The sequence below is a fragment of the Denticeps clupeoides genome, chromosome 3 (genome assembly GCF_900700375.1).
Source record: "Denticeps clupeoides chromosome 3, fDenClu1.1, whole genome shotgun sequence".
Taxonomy (NCBI): Eukaryota; Metazoa; Chordata; class Actinopteri; order Clupeiformes; family Denticipitidae; genus Denticeps; species Denticeps clupeoides.
The window spans coordinates 3,461,570-3,479,847 of record NC_041709.1 but is presented as its reverse complement, the minus strand read 5'-3'; the positions used below and the strand labels follow the sequence as shown (position 1 = coordinate 3,479,847).

At 43.3% G+C, this 18,278-nt stretch overlaps 2 protein-coding genes across 4 annotated transcripts; both read left to right on the top strand.

The window, feature by feature from the left end:
* The first annotated feature begins 1,125 nt into the window (after window positions 1-1,125).
* LOC114786859 (mannose-binding protein C-like) lies at window positions 1,126-2,994 on the top strand. The gene is made up of 4 exons (XM_028974408.1): window positions 1,126-1,367; window positions 1,704-1,799; window positions 2,378-2,449; window positions 2,531-2,994. Exons 1-4 carry the CDS (start codon window positions 1,160-1,162, stop codon window positions 2,914-2,916), a joined length of 762 nt encoding a protein of 253 aa, XP_028830241.1. The 5' UTR covers window positions 1,126-1,159; the 3' UTR covers window positions 2,917-2,994.
* Window positions 2,985-16,570, top strand: pigo (phosphatidylinositol glycan anchor biosynthesis, class O). Of its 3 annotated transcripts, none has more exons than XM_028974406.1 (11): window positions 2,985-3,213; window positions 5,598-6,073; window positions 6,577-6,720; window positions 7,192-7,315; window positions 7,619-7,778; window positions 8,041-8,223; window positions 10,289-11,846; window positions 12,372-12,575; window positions 12,945-13,129; window positions 15,569-15,639; window positions 15,736-16,570. In XM_028974406.1, exons 2-11 carry the CDS (start codon window positions 5,599-5,601, stop codon window positions 15,863-15,865), a joined length of 3,234 nt encoding a protein of 1,077 aa, XP_028830239.1. In that variant the 5' UTR covers window positions 2,985-3,213; window position 5,598; the 3' UTR covers window positions 15,866-16,570. The 3 variants fall into 3 exon arrangements, with proteins under 3 accessions (XP_028830239.1, XP_028830237.1, XP_028830240.1); XM_028974404.1 differs by lacking the exon at window positions 2,985-3,213 and adding an exon at window positions 4,324-4,579 and having other exon boundaries at window positions 15,736-16,569; XM_028974407.1 differs by lacking the exon at window positions 2,985-3,213 and adding an exon at window positions 4,351-4,443.
* The last annotated feature ends 1,708 nt before the right edge of the window (window positions 16,571-18,278 follow it).

Here is an 18,278-nt window from a genome sequence, read left to right as displayed (position 1 = left end):
TCACTGAAGGCATCAAAACTATGAATGAACACATGTGGAGTTCTGTACTTAACAGAAAGTGGAGACCTGACCTCCACATTCACCGGACCTGAACCCAATCCAGATGGTTTGGGGTGAGCTGGACCGCAGAGTGAAGGCAAAGGGGCCAACAAGTGCTAAACACCTCTGGGAACTCCTTCAAGACTGTTGGAAAAGCATTTCAGCTGAAAAGCAGTAATCCCTGCAATTCCCAGCCACTGGGAATAAAAGGGAACGTAGGCCTGAGTACTTCTCTATTGGCTGGTGGCGAGAAACGGCACGCGTCACGTTTAACCAAATCCCAAGTTCCTGCTGCTCCCGAGAGCCTGCCACATGATGGACGTACAAGTATGAGAGTTGCTTTTCCTGGTTGTTGGGACACTGAGGACACTCGCACAACCCCAGCTCGTGGCAGACGGCCTCCATGTTGGTTTAAAGACTGTGTAACTTAAGCTTACACACATTTCACACATCTGACGTGACTTAATGTAGTGTGTACAAATGTTAAGTGTTGCTAGTCCGTTACTGTAGGGTGTTAAGCTGTTACTGTTCTTCTGGAAATTGTCATTTGTGAACTGTTTCATTTGTGCTATTTTATTACGATCCTTTAACACACCTAGTCGTGGTTGCTCTACTGTAATGGTTGAAGTTATGCACTATGCCACATGTTACTAATTTTAAGTGCATAGGTTGAACATTTCTCCTTTCTAATGCGCATTATGTGTACAGTGAAATGTTCTGTTGTTCACTTGCCGTCTGGCAATGTAATTTAAGTGTAATATTTAATATGTCTCGTGTTCCAGACATTCGCCCATAGGTGGCGACAGAGTTCTGTATGTGAGGAAAAGAAGCGCGAAAAAATGTAGAAAAAATCTGACTTTAAATTGCAAAAAACTTTTTAAAAAAAAAACAGGCAGACTTTAATGCAGCAAGGGCTACCTTTTCCAGAAGACTAGGCTTAGCATTATGGAATTTATGACATAGCTCCAGCTCCGCCCCAACATGCTGTCCCAACATGCTCCGCCCCCAACAGACACACGTGACCATCACGAGTAAAAATAAACAAATAAATCATCTTTTAAAAATCACTTGGTATAAATACTGATCGTTCTGGAGAAGGCCAGTGTTGTCTACCGAGACGATGGCGCCGAGCTTCACTTTTTACTGTTGTCTGGCGCTGAGCTTTACTCTCTTCGTTTCTGCTGCAGTCCCTCAGGCTCCGGATGCACTCAGCTGCCCGGCACCTGCCGGTGTCCCTGGAAACAACGGCCTCCCCGGCAGGGATGGGAGGGATGGACAGGAGGGGAGAGCAGGAGCACCTGGACCCAGGGGGGAGAAAGGAGATCCAGGTCTGGACAGAAAAAATAGGGGATCATCTCTCTGGACACATAAAGAAAACATTCATCTTTAAATGATAAATGATTAATGTAATGTAATTATTAATGTAATGATCATTAATTATTAATCAGTTAATTATCATTAATGTAATTATTATTAATTACTAATCAAGCAACGAATTATTATAGTAATTAATTAATTACTTATTAATTAATGATGTACTTATTAATGTCATTGTACATAGAAAACCTTCAGTCATTATAAAATATAAAGGGAAATAAATATTTGACACGCTTATGACCACACCTGTGGTCATAAACAATTTAGATTTTATTTTACCATTTCAGGACTGCAAGTCCAGGGACCTCCTGGTAAAACTGGGCCAGTTGGCCCAGTTGGCCCAGTTGGTCCAGTGGGACAGAAGGGGGATACAGGAGCTCCAGGTAACAAGATACGTGATGTACAGGCACAAGGGGTAGAAAGAGTTTAATAAAAAGAGAGGAATTTTTTTTTTAATAAAAATAAAAAAGACGAATATGGGTCCTGAAGGCACTGATGATAAATTTAAATGTAACAGAGGTCATTATACTTCAACTGTGTGTGTGTGTGTGTGTTTTGAACAAGCTGCATTTTTATAGTATATGAACGTATACAGGTAGAAAAGCTGACACACATCAGCTCAAGCACACAAGTGTGTGATAAAATGAATAATTTTTGCTAATATGAAGTAATTGTTTCAAAAGCATTTCAGCTTCAAATTATAACAGGAAATCTATCACACGTCATATATTTTGTGCACAGTTCTTCCTGTTTTGCATTTCAAGTCTAGTTTATTAAGTTGATTTTAGACTTGCTTTAAAAAGTGTTGTGTAGTGCAAAATTTATGAGGTTTGTTGTTCATGGGCTTTCTCTGGACCAGTGGATGTATTGTAATGAGTGTGTAGTGCTGTATACATGGTGTGAATCATAGGCACTCTACTGCAAAGTAATTTATATAGTTATTGATTGATTTTATTTACAGGTACAGGTTTCAGTGATGCTCTAGCCTCGGAAATACAGAGTCTGAAAATGTCAATGTCTCTGCTGCAGAAAGGTGTGGTCACTTTGCATACATTCAGCAGGCTCTCACACTGGAGTGAATCTTCAAATTCACAATAAAATTGTTCTCCAACAGCTGCAGGTTTCAGGACCTTAATGAAAGCGGAACTGAAATATTTCGTGACTGAAGGGTGGATGGACACGTTTGATGTTGGCCTGAAGATCTGCGGTGAGTCTGGAGGAAAACTTGTCCTCCCAGAGAACCATGAAGAAAACGACACGCTGCTGAAGATCATGAAAAAAATGTCTGCTTCAATAGCTTGGATCAGTGCAACAGACAGGGCGGAGGAGGGGTCGTTTGTGGACAGTGAGGGCAGGGCGCTGAACTTCACTAAATGGAAATCTGGGGAACCTAACAATGCCAATGATGCTGAGGACTGTGTTAATGCTAATAGTGCTATGGAATGGAATGATGAACCCTGTGATCTAAAATATCTCATTGTTTGTGAGCTTAATGATTGAATCAAGTCTCACTGTCACACTGCGTGGGACACTTCTGTTCCCTCATGCTTAATGAATAAAACTTGAACTGATGTGGAATTTTTTACCAAAAAGATGAAATATCATTGCTTTGCTCTGTGCTACGCAACCTGTTTTCGCTTTTTGTTTTAGAAAAGGTCGAAGAGAAAGGAGAAGCGATGGAGGAAGTGGCGAAAGAGAGAGGAGCTGAGGGAGATCGACGCATGCACATACACAAGAACATGATGAATTAGCACAATTGCATACATTTTATGAGAGGAAGTAGTTCATATGCAAAAAGTAAGTACAGGACAGGAAAAAAAGTGTGGCCACACCTTCTCATTCAATGTGTTTTCTTTATTTTCATGACCATTTACGTTGGTAGATTCTCACTGAAGGCATCAAAACTATGAATGAACACATGTGGAGTTATGTACTTAACAAAAAATGGTGAAATAACTGAAAACATGCTTTATATTCTAGTTTCTTTGCTTTATATATTCTATTACTGCTTTGCACACTCTTGGCATTCTCTCGATGAGCTTCAAGAGGTCGTCACCTGAAATGGTTTTCCAACAGTCTTGAAGGAGTTCCCAGAGGTGTTTAGCACTTGTTGGCCCCTTTGCCTTCACTCTGTGGTCCAGCTCACCCCAAACCATCTCGACTGGGTTCAGGTCCGGTGACTGTGGAGGCCAGGTCTCCACTTTTTGTACATAACTTCAGTACATAACTCATAATTTTGATGTCGTCAAGAGTCAGGCGGGGACTTCTGCTGGAGAGAGCTGCGCTTCCGCAGGGCGGTGGTTCTCATCATTAACGCCTTGGCTGACTTTGCCCACTACGAACCTGGGAACATGCCACCACGCCCTTACGAGAACAAGCTGCCGGTGATCGAGGAGCTGGTATTGTCTCACCCAGCTCATGCAGGGCTGTTCACCTTCCTGGCCGACCCCCCCACCACCACAATGCAGCGTATTAAAGGCTTCATGACCGGCTCTCTTTTGGCCTTGTACGGTATATCCATTCATTTTGGCTTCTCCTTTGACCCCGCCTCTGGACATCCTGCCACAACAGGCAATAAGTAAATTTAAGTGATATTTTTTTGCCCTAGAATACTATATACTTCATTACAGTTTTGAGTAGACGTGCTTTACCTTAGTATTATTTTTGGGGAGAAACTCGTGAAACTCTTCTTACATTTGAAAGACAAATATATTACTTTGTACTCCACTACACCTCTAAATGTATATCATATCCACTAACCATAAAATGTATATCATGCGACCTCTCGGCCAACCGCATACGCTCTTATTTTCACAGTTTAAGATCTGCTCCCTATTAACTTTTATTTTGACATCTATTCGCTCTTTGCCATGACCCGGAAGTAGAACTGTAGCACCGGCTGCTTTCGCTCGCATCCGTCGTGCGGCGCTTGAATGAGCGTACAGCCCGCGTGAGGGCACGTCTACGGAGCGGCGGAGCAGCGCTTTACCTGGGACACCAGTCCTGCAAAAAAAAGGACGCGACAAGGTCAGGGGGGACGGACGTCAGGCCACCGCGGCGCGACCTGTATGCGGTGACCCCGGATTTGTATTGCTAATAATCCGCGACGTTGTAAAGCGTGCGAGCGATGCTGTGAAGAGTGAAATCCGAGACGTATACCCAGGTACGTTTTCATGAAGCCACGACATGGAGAACCTGTTCTCTGACCAGCAGTACAACATTCTATTCCATCTGGAGATTAGTTCATTAGTTTACAGAGTTGGGAGAGAGCGACCCACTGCTCTCGTAGCACAGCGCTAGATAGCAACAATTAGTCTCAAACCAAATTGAATTGGCTTTTTATCAACATTAATAGAGTGTTTGCTGTACTTTTAGTCTCTTCATTAGACTAATTTCAGAGTTACCGCTGGGAAGATGCAAAGTTAAAAGTTTCACAACTGCCTAAAACTTTTGCACAGTACTGTGCACACTTGTAAAACCAGCAGTGTTATTAAGATTTTCGCTAACTTTCTATTTTACCCAACATGACATTAACGGTCCAGTCACTCTCACTATTTTATAGCGGTTTTGTGGATTTATGCTTTGCCATTTCTCCTGTGATGTTTTGTCAAAACACATTTTAAGGTAGACTGCTGAATTTGTGGTAGACATTTTATAGAACGACTATAACGTACTGTGGAAAGATCACAACCCACCCACCCCCACAGTGATGGCCTAGCGGTTAAGGAAGCGGCCCCGTAATCAGAAGGTTGCCGGTTCGAATCCCGATCCGCCAAGGTGCCACTGAGCAAAGCACCGTCCCCACACACTGCTCCCTGGGCGCCTGTCATGGCTGCCCACTGCTCACTCAGGGTGATGGGTTAAGTGCAGAGGGCAAATTTCACTGAGTGCATCGTGTGCTGTGCTGCTGTGTATCGCATGTGACAATCACTGCACTTTACTTTTCATTGTGCATAAGGAAGGGAAATGTCAAATTACACAAGAACTGGGATTTCTGTTTAAATCGATGTCAGTCTGTACAGAGGGATTCCGGAGCGATGCCATCTGTAAAACATGGTGGATGCCCTGTGTTGTTGAAGTTGTGATGATGATGCTGTTCTCTCTATTGTCTAATGTTCCTATCCAAATATGAAGAGGCGGCTCGAAGCATTTGCTGAAAACGTGTCCCTCTTTCCGTGTAGAATGAAGCGACTCCCTGTGCTCGCCCTTCTCCTGTGGGTGTGCGCTGTGTTCTACGTGGGCATCTTCTTGTTCGTAGGGGGCTTTCTTCTGGTCAGGCTGGAGGTGAACCGGAGCAGCACTTGTGAGGATGTCCTGCTGCCAGATTCAGGCGGGGACTTCTGCTGGAGAGAGCCGCGCTTCCGCAGGGCGGTGGTACTCATCGTTGACGCCTTGAAGGCTGACTTTGCCCAGTACGACCCTGGGAACATGTCACCACGCCCTTACGAGAACAAGCTGCCGGTGATCGAGGAGCTGGTGTCGTCTCACCCAGCTCATGCAGGGCTGTTCACCTTCCTGGCCGACCCCCCCACCACCACAATGCAGCGTATTAAAGGCTTCATGACCGGCTCTCTCCCTACGTTTATTGATGTGGGAAACAACTTTGCCTCCAGCGCTGTTTTGGAGGACAACCTTGTCCATCAGCTGGTCCAAGCAGGTATGAAAAAACCTGCCGCAAAACAGGACCTTTTAAATTTTTATTTATTTATTTAGCTGAATTAAGTTGAAATCATGATAACCAGGAGGAAGGCTCATTACCCACATTCTTATTGGACACACATGAGTTCTTTCTTATGTCATCCCAGCTATCTGAGGCAACATAAAGGCAAAGTTTTGCATGCGTTCATTAAGCTTTTGTTGTTCTTTTTGTTTATATAGCTGATTAACTAAAGAATTTCTGAAAAATACAGTAATGTATGTAGGGATGAATTCTATTAAAGCAAACGTCCTTTTTCTTAATTTAATTTTTAGATGCACTTGTGTTTAAGCATTACATGGAATTGTTATTAGATCAGTGTTTACCACATTCAATAACGCTGGAACTAGTTCTATCTATTACTCTAAATCTAAAGACTCGGATTAGACAATAAATGGGGTTTTATTGTGAAAAGCTGATTCCTTTAAATGGACCGTTCTGCTATTCTTATTCTTATTCTTTAGGCAAGCATGTGGTATTCATGGGTGATGACACATGGGAGAACCTCTTCCCCAAAAAGTTCCATCGTTCCCTCCCTTTTCCCTCATTTAACGTGAAGGATCTGCACACCGTTGACGACGGGATACTGCAAAACATTTACCCCACCCGTGAGTTTCCACAGTCGAACCCAGTATTCATGTCAACAGACCCACACCCGTCCACATGCACATAATCTCTCCGTCCATCTGTTATGAGGACCCTTCTCAGCAGTCGCACACACAGTGAATAAATATATTTACTAAATACAGAGGTATTTTGGGCTGCTCGGTTTGTCTGCACATTGCTGTGTGAGTTTCTTGTGATGACCTTCTACTTGCATGTCGCAAGGTCATGTGAGATTGTGTGCACACACACTGAGAAGGAAATAATTATTTGAACCCCTGCTGCTTTTGTATGTTTAATACAGAAATGATCAGTGTATAATTTCAATGGTAGGTTAATTTGAACAGTTGTAAATTCTCATTAAAACAGCAGGGGATCAAATAAATACCTCCCCCACTGTGTATGTTGGGATAAAGAGAGGAAATACTATTACAGAGGTAATGGTGCTCAAAATTTTTTTTTCTTGTTTTCCGAAGTGAAGGGAGATGACTGGGATGTACTAATCGCCCACTTTCTTGGTGTGGACCATTGTGGGCACAGGTATGGCCCTGACCACCCAGCTATGGCTGAGAAGCTGACCCAGATGAACGGGGTCATCAGGTCAGTGGCTTGACTGGTTTTGTTTTCTCTTGTTTTACATTTACATTTACAGCATTTACCAGACGCCCTTATCCAGAGCGACTTACAATCAGTAGTTACAGGGACAGTCACTCGGGGTTAAGTGTCTTGCTCAGGGACACAATGGTAGTAATTTGAAACTGGGTCTTCTGGTTCATAGGCGAGTGTGTTACCCACTAGACTACTACCACCCTGTCTTATGTGTGTGTGTTTTTTGTGATGGCGCTGTGATGTTTACAGCTTGGCTTGTGTTGTAGACCCAATCTCTGCCTGTGTTTCTGTCAGGTCTGTGATTGAGCACCTGCAGAATGACACTCTGTTTGTAGTGATGGGAGACCATGGAATGACAGAAACAGGAGACCATGGTGGGGAGAGCCAGAAAGAGACGGAGGCGGCCCTCTTTCTCTACAGCCAATCTCCACTCTTCCCTGGACCTAGATCTCAGGTTAGAGGGGGGTTTTCACCAATGTAGTCATTACTTTAAAATCCTAAGACATGGCTACATAAGATTATCCAGAAAAGGCTGGTTTTGGGTAGATCACCTATGTTCATATTCACCTGTCTTCATTCAGATTTTTACTATCACAATTATAATGATGTTACAATTGCAGAATACTGAGTTGTACGTGGCTACATATCTAAAAGTGTTCAAATAGTAAAAATACATTTTTGTTTTTAATTTTAATTTGGGGACTCTGTGATGACAGCTGAAGCCTGAGGTGGTTCCCCAGACAGACCTTGTACCCACACTGGCTTTGCTTCTTGGGATTCCCATTCCCTACAGCAGCGTGGGCCAGATCCTGACTCCTCTCTTTCCTCTGGATGGACAGACAACATCTGGGCCTGCTGACCTAACTCAGTCAGAAGCTCTGTGGATCAATGCCAAACAGGTAGGTCCATGGTATATGTGCAGAAGGGTATGGAGATTTAGTTTAGTTTCACGAATAAATATCACACCATTAACAAATATATATGTTGATTCATCAAAAAAATGCAACAAGATTCACAAATAATTTATGACTTACAAATAAATGTAACACCAGTCCATACTTTATTTCTCGACTGAAAAATTACGTGATTCACAAATGCCAGTGCAGTTACATTTATTCGCAAACGGACAAGCCTGCATTTACAAGCCACCATATATATATTTGTGAATACCCTTACATTTAGTTTTTTTTTTCTCTTCAAAAGGTAGCCAATCAAATAAATGGCAGAAATATAACACACACCCTCCAAGGTTTTGTTGGGGTAGTAACTGTGTTTCGGCTGAATTTAAATGAAAGTTCGCCCACATCACGCCGACTTTCTTGATTCCTTTTCGGCGAGTCTGTGGCGCAGCTTGATAAGTCGCAGCTTCACGAGTGCTGCTGCACTTCCCGAGTCAGAAATGCAGCAGGATTCGGGAGGCTGTCACTTATCGTGCTGCGCCACAGACTCGCCGAAAGGAATCGAGCAACTCTCCGTTTTGTGGCTGATTCCCGCTGCGCGCTTACCTGCTGGTTATGGTATATGGGGACAGCCCGTGTCACCCTGCACACACAGACATGAATACACACAATATAAAATGGTCTGGTGATGGACACTCATAGTGGACAGCTGCACTCAAACTTCCCTTTTCATTGGGTTGTTTGGATTTTGCTGTTATCCTGTCCAGAGACGGTATTCTTGTATCCAGGCTGACTGTTGACCACTCGATGTAAGCAACAAAACACTGGAGGATTTGCGTTATATTTACGATTATTTATTTATTTATTTATATTTTCTTCCCCCCAATTCATTTTATGAAACTAAATAAATTGTTTTTGCAATTCCTTCCAAGGTACCAAGATAATAACGCACAAAAGTAGTGCAATGTTGTCAACATTAAATCAGACCCTCGAACAAGTGAAAGTGAAGTGATTGTCATTGTGAAACACTGCAGCACCGCACACGGTGACACAACGAAATGTGTCCTCTGCTTTTAACCATCACCCTTGGTGATCAATGGACGGCCATGACAGGCGCCCGGGGAGCAGTGTGTCGGGATTCGAACCGGCAACCTTCTGAACCGCTAGGCCACCACTGCCCCATCAACAACAGTTTGATGTGATTTGCTGTAAACTGGAGACATTTGATTGGCTAACTTTTGGAAAAAATAAACACATTTGTGAATTAAGCTCTGTCAGGGACGTTTCAGAAATCCACAAATAAACGTAAGGGTATATATTTTTTTTATGGAGTCTAGAAATGCATTTGTAAGTCATACATTCAGGAACTATCTCCATAAAAGAGCAACAGCAATAAGGGATTCATTCAAAGTGAGTAATTGTCACGTCACACAGCGGTGTTGCCTGATTTATGAGAATTATCGTATTTGTACCATTTTTTGTACCCTCGCTACGATCAATAACTCCCCAAAGAAGAAATATCATTAGCATGACAAGGTAGAGATCTCTGATTTCATCTGGCCGCGCAGACATACGTGGCTTGTTTATGCGCAATCGGCTCATGCGCATTAAAAGCCAATAAATGCGCGATGTAACAGTTTTAGTTGGTGGTCCAAGCCTGTAGCCAGCACTAACAGTAAAGCATTCTGATGCTGTTGCAACGTGTAAATGACATTCTGTGCTGTTCCGTGTAGGGACTCATGCTGCACTCCACACAGGTAGAGGCGCTGCTCTGCCCTGAGGTGGTTTTTACAAGTTTATTACACACTATGATATGCACAGACTATGACTATATGTGTTATTGAAGCAGATTTTCTGAGCAACATCAGAATGGAAATTGGCTGTGTACGATAACTTTTCTAAAATACTGCTTGTACGATACTTCAACATTTAGGATTTATCAACACTGGTTAGGATTATTGATGGTTTTCAGTTAATACAACTGAGGTAGATAGTCTGCTGTGTGTGGTACCGCTCCGCGATGTGTCTGATGAGTAGAACTGTTTCATGTTTAACATTTCCGAAGGTAAACCGCTTCCTGGAGACATACTCTAGCATGGCCAAAGACATCTCACCAGAAAGCCTCTCTCGGCTGAAGGCTGACTTCACGCGCCTGTCCGCCCAATACCTCAGCACGGTCCAGCAGGGAAGGCCTCCATCCCCTGAGGTTCTGCGCTCCATGCAGGGCTACCTGACGTCGGCTCGAGAGACCTGCCGGGCCTCCTGGGCCAAGTTCAACCCGCTGAAGATGGCCGCTGGTCTGGCTGTCCTGGCCGCTGCGTGCGTTCTCTGTTTCGTCCTGTCGGAGCTCTCCGCGGCGGTGGTATCGGTGGACGGAGTCGGGCTGAGAGCGCCTGCCGTGGTGGGACTAGTGGGAGGAGCGAGCGTGGCAGGACTTCAGGCGGCCTCCCTGGGCCACGTGGACGCCGCCTGGTGTTTGGCGGCGGCCGCCTTCTCTTCCGAGGTGGTGTTTCTGTGGAGGGTTCCAGGGATCTCCTCCGCCTCCAGGGCGTCCCAGCGCCTCCTCAGGTTTCCGTTGCTGGTGCTGTTCCTGCGCTGCTGCTCCCTTCTCTCTGACAGCTACGTCATCGCCGAGGGACGCGTTGTCACCTATCTGCTCTTCTCGCTGTGCCTCTATGTCCCCCTGCGCTTGAACTGGGAGGGTTTCCTGGCCGCCACGACCCCTCCGGACGCCCAGAAGCCCCCCGGTGCACTGCAACCACTTGCCCTGCCGGCGTGGGTGGTGCGCAGGGAAGGCGGGGTCCTCCTGGTGTGTGTCGGGGTCTTGGTGGGGTCGTTGTACCTCTCTCTGGCACTCCACGGCTGTCGAGAGGAACAGGGCGCGTGCCAGCCGTCACCCTTTCTATCGCCGCTGGCCCGGGTGCAGGACAGCCGGCGCCGCAACCTGCACTACGTCTTGTCCGTGGCCGCGCTGGGCGCGTGGACGTACCTGCTGTACCGCTGGCTGTGTCACTACGGCAACCTGAACCACGCCGGGGCGGCGGTGTTCGCCGCCCGCTGGCTGCTGCCGCTGGCCTCCATGCTGACCGGGCTGCACTGGGCGGCGAGCTCCACGCCCGAGGACCGTTTCCGCAGCCTGGCCGAGCTCATTGCCCTGGCTCAGGTGGTGCTGCCACGAGGGGTCTTCTCCCTGCTGGGCCTGGGGATGCTGCTGCTGTGGCTGGACCCCCTGACCGTGTTCCTCAAGCCGCGGGCGCTGGCGCACACCCGCGGCCCCTCGCGGCCACGGCCCCGCTACCGCGCCAGCACGGGCATCAGCCCGCAGGCCGAGCTGCACCACCTCATCCCGCAGCTGTACCAGCGTATCCGTCACTCGCTGGAGGACGGGGTGACGAAGGAGGGGCCGGAGGAGGGCAGCAGGCCCGCGGTCGAGGCCTATGGATTGGGCACGGTGTACTCGGCGCCGTTGCTGCTGCTGTACGGGCTGCTTGGGCTGGGTCTGCTCCTACTGCATCCGGAAAGCATGGCACCCGCGTTTTTGCTGCTGCTTATGGAGGGAGGGGCCCTGCTGTACCTGCACGCCACCAGCACTACCCTGTCCAGCCAGCAGGTGACGCACTTGAGTAAGTAAAAAAAAAAAAAAAAAAAAACACACTAACACACTCGCCTATGAACCAGAAGACCCAGGTTCAAATGCCACTTACTACCATTGTGTCCCTGAGCAAGACACTTGACCCTAAGTTGCTCCAGGGGGACTGTCCCTGTAACTACTTATTGTAAGTCGCTCTGGATAAGGGCGTCTGATAAATGCTGTAAATGTAAATAATTTTAAGAAAAAAAAAAGTTCTTCTTTTGTTTTTGTCATAGGTTAGTCAGTCCATTCAGGCATTGTCTTACATTAAGTAATAAGCATGTTCTTCTTCTGACAAGTTAGGCCTGATCAGGGCTCGTAGTTTTGGAAACTCAAAATCTATAGAAATTTCTGGTGTCTTCCTCCTGTAAGTCGCTTTGGATAAAAGCGTCTGCAAAATAAAGTAAAAATGGGCAAATTAAAATTAGGAACCCCTTGAATCAAGTTGTATGTGACCAGCAATGGATCTATTTCTCTTTTAAAATATCTTTCTTTACTGTCCCCATCCTTTTCACAGACAGCTTCACTGTGCCTTGGGCCCCCGTGGTCTTGTGGTCTCTTGCGGCCACGCAGTTCTTCCATGCCACAGGTCACCTGCCTACATTCCCCTCCATTCAGTGGAGTGCGGCATTCGTTGGCTTCCCCCAGGGCCACACGGGCACCACGATTCCTGCCATGTTGGTGGTCCTCAACACCTTCACATCTCATATTCTCTTCGCGGGTGAGTTGGTCTGGTTTACCAGGTCCACGTTAGGATGCGCCACCGTAATGGAGAAATATGGGACTCATACTTTGTTTTAAATGCTGGCGTGGACAGTGAATTGAAATAGCATATTTCATTTTTCAGAATTATTGTAAAATCCTATTAATCAAACACTTAAGTAATTGCCAGATTAATCCTAGACTTGCAGGTGCAGGTGAATTCAGGCACGGACCATAAAAAAAGTATTAAGTGTCATGGTTTCCATGAGTTTCTAGTGCAAGAAACAGAGATAAATCTCATCAGTAGTGCACTATTAAAACCCTACAGAATCAGTGTATATGTATTTACTTTGTCTTTGAGCACAAGTTTTGTCTTTTGGGTTTGCAGTGGCATGCCCTCTGCTGCTCTTCTGGCCTTTTGTGTGTGAGGTGAAGAGCGGCCATGGCTGGCGTGGAGGAACGGAGGAGTCTGAGGATGTTATCATGGAGATGCGACTGAGGGAAAACCCACAGCAGTTCAGCTCCGCCCTCCTGCATCTAGCAACACGTTACCTCTTTGTTTGCGGAGTGCAGGTAGGGGTTTCTTTAAACACTTTATTCATGGACATTTTTTTGTAATATGGTAACAGAAATCATAGCATGATACAATGAATGGAACCAAGTGAATGTAATCTTTTCTATTTTTTTTATTCTGCATCCATGATCCATTGGTTATGCGTTGGAGTGCTTGAATTTAAAATTAATGGCTCATCTGGCTAATAAAGAAGAGAAGTCAATGACCTTGTGAAAATGAAGTGATTTTTATTGTGATAAATATCACAGCACACTGTATCCATGATCTGAGAATAAATAATTTATATCCTATCTCTCTTTAGCATACTGACCCTTAACAATGCATCCACACAATTTAGGAAATTAGCAAATTTCTAGATCTGTAGATAGCAAAATAAATAATCATTAATCAGTTGACATTTGGTGGATATCTGTTCAAAGCTTGAAAAATACTTACAAAAATACATTTTACACAAAAAAATGGTGTTTAGGTTATTATTTGTTATAGGATAATATATAGATATGCTCTGAATGGCCAGACATTTAATTGTCTCAAAATGTGCAATGACTGAGATACAATTACATTTCCAATTACCATAGTAATTATTGGAGGTAAAGGTGAACAGATTAAAGCAGGGAGTGAGTGCTGATTTATCGTTCCAAATCAATAAAGTTCATTGTCTTGAAGAATGTTAGTGGTATGGAAATTGGTATTGCTTGGAATCCATGGATATTTGGGTATTATCTTTAAAGAGTTTATTCTTCCAATAATATAAAATGGTAATGGATAGGTGAACCAGCGTTTAAGATGGATAAGAGTGGAATTTTTTTTTTTTTTTTTTTAAAACAAGTCATTATGGAATTTGGTGACATTTATTTCCTGATTGATTTCAGAGTTTGAAATGGCACGTTGGGATCATTTTCAGCAGTCTTGTTAATGAAGAGTTTTTTTTCCTGCATATCTTTTGCAATACAGTGAAATTCTTATGCAGCTGAAGGTGAGGGCACAGTAACAGCAATTTGGGATGTGTACATCACAATAAGGTAGCAATGGAAAAGTGCCATGACCGTGCAATGATAAGTTCAGTGTATGATTATGTGAATGTACAATATATGAAAGGACTAAATGTAAAATGGAAAAAAAAATGATGCAATCTTAATTATGTTGCTGTTAAGTGGTATGTTTCCTTATGAAGGAGGTGAAGGGAAGTCCGTTATATTCCTCTCTCTCTTTGTGTGTATGTGTTGTGTATTGTTTGTGATATGCAGCATGAGTTCTTTGGACATGAGTTCACCGCAGTTTTTTTGTGCGCCCCAGTATTTGTCGTAAAAATCAGTGTTGGCGGTGTCTCTGTACATTTCATTCTGTGATATGTGGGTTTGATTTCTGAAGGCTTTATGTAATTTCACATTTGAAAACATCCATTCCAGTTATAGTTATTTCCTCCTTTTCAGCGCTTTCACTTGTTTAAACCTGTAGTGGCAGCAGAATTACAGACAATCTTTGAGTTGATCTTGTATTTTAGATTTCCCGAAGAGTTGTTATTTCACGTCTGTGGTGAAATCTAAACTTAACACTGTGACTGGTTTTGACATTGTGCCAAAATCAGTGTGATAAGACAGGACTTTGGGCCAGACTAGCAGAGATCTAATCTAAAGAAATTCCATTCATGGCTTTCTGTTTTTGGCTATAGTACTTGGTGGCTGGTTTGCTTCAAAGTTTCACGCACACAATATGAAAATGTATACAAATAGTAAAAGGATAAAATTATAATTTTTTGGTTTGCAAAAATGAGCAGCAGTTATAGGTACAGACCCCAGGTTAGGAACCACTGTGATAAGGCAGAAATATACTTGCATATGTATGTACATATAGCTGCGGTCCATATCCTGAGTTCTTTGTGTCAGTTTTTGTGCACATACTCAAAAATTAATGGAACATATACGGATGCAATACCTTCGTAATTTTTTAGCCGTATTCATAAACAGTTTAGTTGTTAACATTTATGCTGATATAACTACGGTTACAACACAGTACGGACGCAAGTATATCAGCACAAACGTTAACAACAACGCATACGTAGCGCACGGCCTGTATGTTTCTGTCTTTAGAGCACAGACCGCAACGAGCTTGATGTCGCTGAAAGCAAGGTAATGTGACTAAATTAATGAATAAATGTGCTTGAATTAATTAAATATAACACCTAATTCTAAATATAAGTTCTTAGGTGTACAAATGTAATAATAGCAACAAGAATACTATTAATTCCGACAATAAAAATTCTTATAATATGTGTTCTTTTTCTTATTATCTTCATTATTATTATTAGTAGTATTAAATATTTTAAGAGATACTAAAATTGTAAGATAATGCAATATGGAACCCTGTAAATAAAGACACCGTAATAATTGTGAAGGTTTGTTAGCCATTATGTTAAATCTTTGCTTTTAATGTTCTAGGTGTTTGCATCAGTGTGTGCTGCAGCCATCCTCAGGAGGCATCTTATGGTGTGGCAAGTGTTTGCACCAAAGTAGGTCTTTCTCCAAAACTCTGATGCGAACATGCATCATTTGCCTGTTGCTGTGACCGACAGCTCAGATTAACATTGGCATGATTATTGTTTCAGGCTGATGTTCGAAGCTTCTGGGTTTCTGGTGAGCAGCGCATTCGTCTTCGTGGGCGTGGCTCTGGTCATGAGGGTGGACGTGGCGGTCAGTAGGTTGTTTAAGAGACTTCTACCTGAGAGTTCCAGGTAACGCCACCTTCTTGCCAGCAATGCGCCACCACTGCTGTCCTGTGCCCACTGCCTTGAATGGAGAACTGAATATCTGGAAGCATTTCCACTGGAATGATCAACCTTGGACCTTCAGACTCAACTGCCAATTGGATGAGAGGAGTTGTTTTATATTGTATGTTTTTTTTTAAAACCCCTTAACACTCCAGAGTCATTGAGACATGAAGATATTTGTTGCACTGCACCCTGTTTGAAACCAACCAAGTCATTGTCTTATATTTTTACTGAAAGTATGATGTATGATCCTTGGACTGCTTCTCAGAGCGATTTTATTTTCCCTAAAGGGCTTTTTGTGGATTTTTAAAAAAAAATTTGGGATCTGCTGAACAGACATGCAAGGCACTGTGAATGGAGGACAGTTAGAAAGAGGAACCTTTTTTAAAAGACTGAATTTATCTCAATGTCTGTAAATTTATTTTCTGGAATGATGTCAAATATTTATAATTATTGCAACACCTGAAGATGTTACAGCTCTTGCAGCAATAACTGGTGGCCACAGGGTCAAAACCTTAACCCACAGGCACAAAACGAATGGTGTTCATGAGCTGCAAGTCTGAACAAAATGATTCTTGATTCTCAGTTTCTTTTTCCAGACTTCTTCACTCCAACATGTTGGTGCACAGACTGCTAATTGCTGACGTACGTCTGCAGTCGGTAAATCTCTGTATTGTTGTATTTGTCTTTTTTTTTTTTTTTTTTAAGAACAGGCTATGCAGCAGATGTGAGCTGGCATCTTGGCAACCTAGTATTCAGTTGCTTCTTTGCCGCGGTTTACAGGTCGCGAGCTTTATCGAGAATGCCATGTGTGGCTAGTTCAACTCTTTATTATCCATGGTACTTTTTTTTTTTTTTTTTTGTCATTTAGGCCATTGGTGGAGGTTAATAATTATTTTGCTAAGTAGCTGCCACATGCAGAGAACTGAGTAGGAAAGGGATATCAATGCTCAAGGCCAATTTGTCATGATCCGATTGTGACTATTAAGGATTATGATGCACTGAATGCGTGTTTAAAAAATGGCACAGCGCCTGCCTTTTGTTTGCTGGTTGAATGGGAGACGTGATCACTTTTTCTTGTCAATGTTTATAATTTAATTCATGTAAAATAAAATCATGTATATAAGTGGAGTTTTCCTTCTGACTGAGATACTCGCTGACATCTCTTCACAGGTCCTACTGGTGAAGTCAAGGCACCTTGATTAATCCCTGTCAGTGTTTCTGTTCCTGGGAACACGTTCTTACGTACAAAATGCGTACTTGCCTTGTTTTGTATTTTTTTTTTTTTAGAAAATGACTAATTGGTACTTCCTGACGCAACATAGAAAAATGTGAACCATTCTGAAGAACTGTGTAGGTTCAGGTGAATTCATGTGCTAATGTACATTGTGACCCCAGACAGAGAGGGGGTTCAAATCTGCCTTTGTCATTTTAAAGGTGAACTGTGAGGATGTCTTTTATATGTTCAGATGTCAGCCAGTACTGGAGTTTCCACAGCAGCACGTGGGTGGACCTTATCGGCTACAAGACCTGCGATGGACAAGCCTCATGCTAATCCTGAGTGTTTGCTTTAAAACATTAATTCATGTACACTGCACACAAATACAACAACCCCCTGTATTAAAGAATTTGGGAACTGAGCTTTTGGCGGCCGATGGTTTTCAGATTCAGTGACGTTTCCCAAATAAGATGAAACCAGAAAATTTGTACTGTGGTATTATTTATACCATTTTTAAGGAAGTTAAGGGTTCCTGGGGTTTTCAAGGTGACCTTAGTGCGGAATCGTGCTGGATGATGTCTTTGGAATACCAAACACCAGTGCCGTGTGGTTTGCTAAACACTGTAACATTGCCATTTCTTCTTATTATGAATCTGGTTAAGAAGCAGATGCAAGTACAGCCCTAGTCACAATGCCAATTAGCAAACAGATGGAAGCTAAATAAATGACAAAGTAAGAAATTTGCCCAAAATCAAAAATATTCTCAGCACTTAATTAACATTATACCACTGTTTGTTCTGACCTCACAGTGTGATTGGCTCTTCAAACCGCATTATTTTTTCTTACCTGGTTTTATGCTAGTGACCAGTGCAATCTAGACCTATCCAGACTACTCAAAATGCTGTAAATGCTGTAAATGCTGATAAATGCTGTAAATGTCAATGAATGATGTTGCTTAGCAACAACAAATAGATGCAACCACTTTTCATCACCAAAGCTGCATACAGAGTTTATCACAATGTTTTCATATGAAAGTGAAATTATTGTCATTGTGATACACTGCAGCATAGCACATGTTGACACAATGAAATGGGAAATCTGCTTTTAACCATCACCCTTAGTGAGCAGTTGGCAGCTATGACAGGTGCCCTGGGAGCAGTGC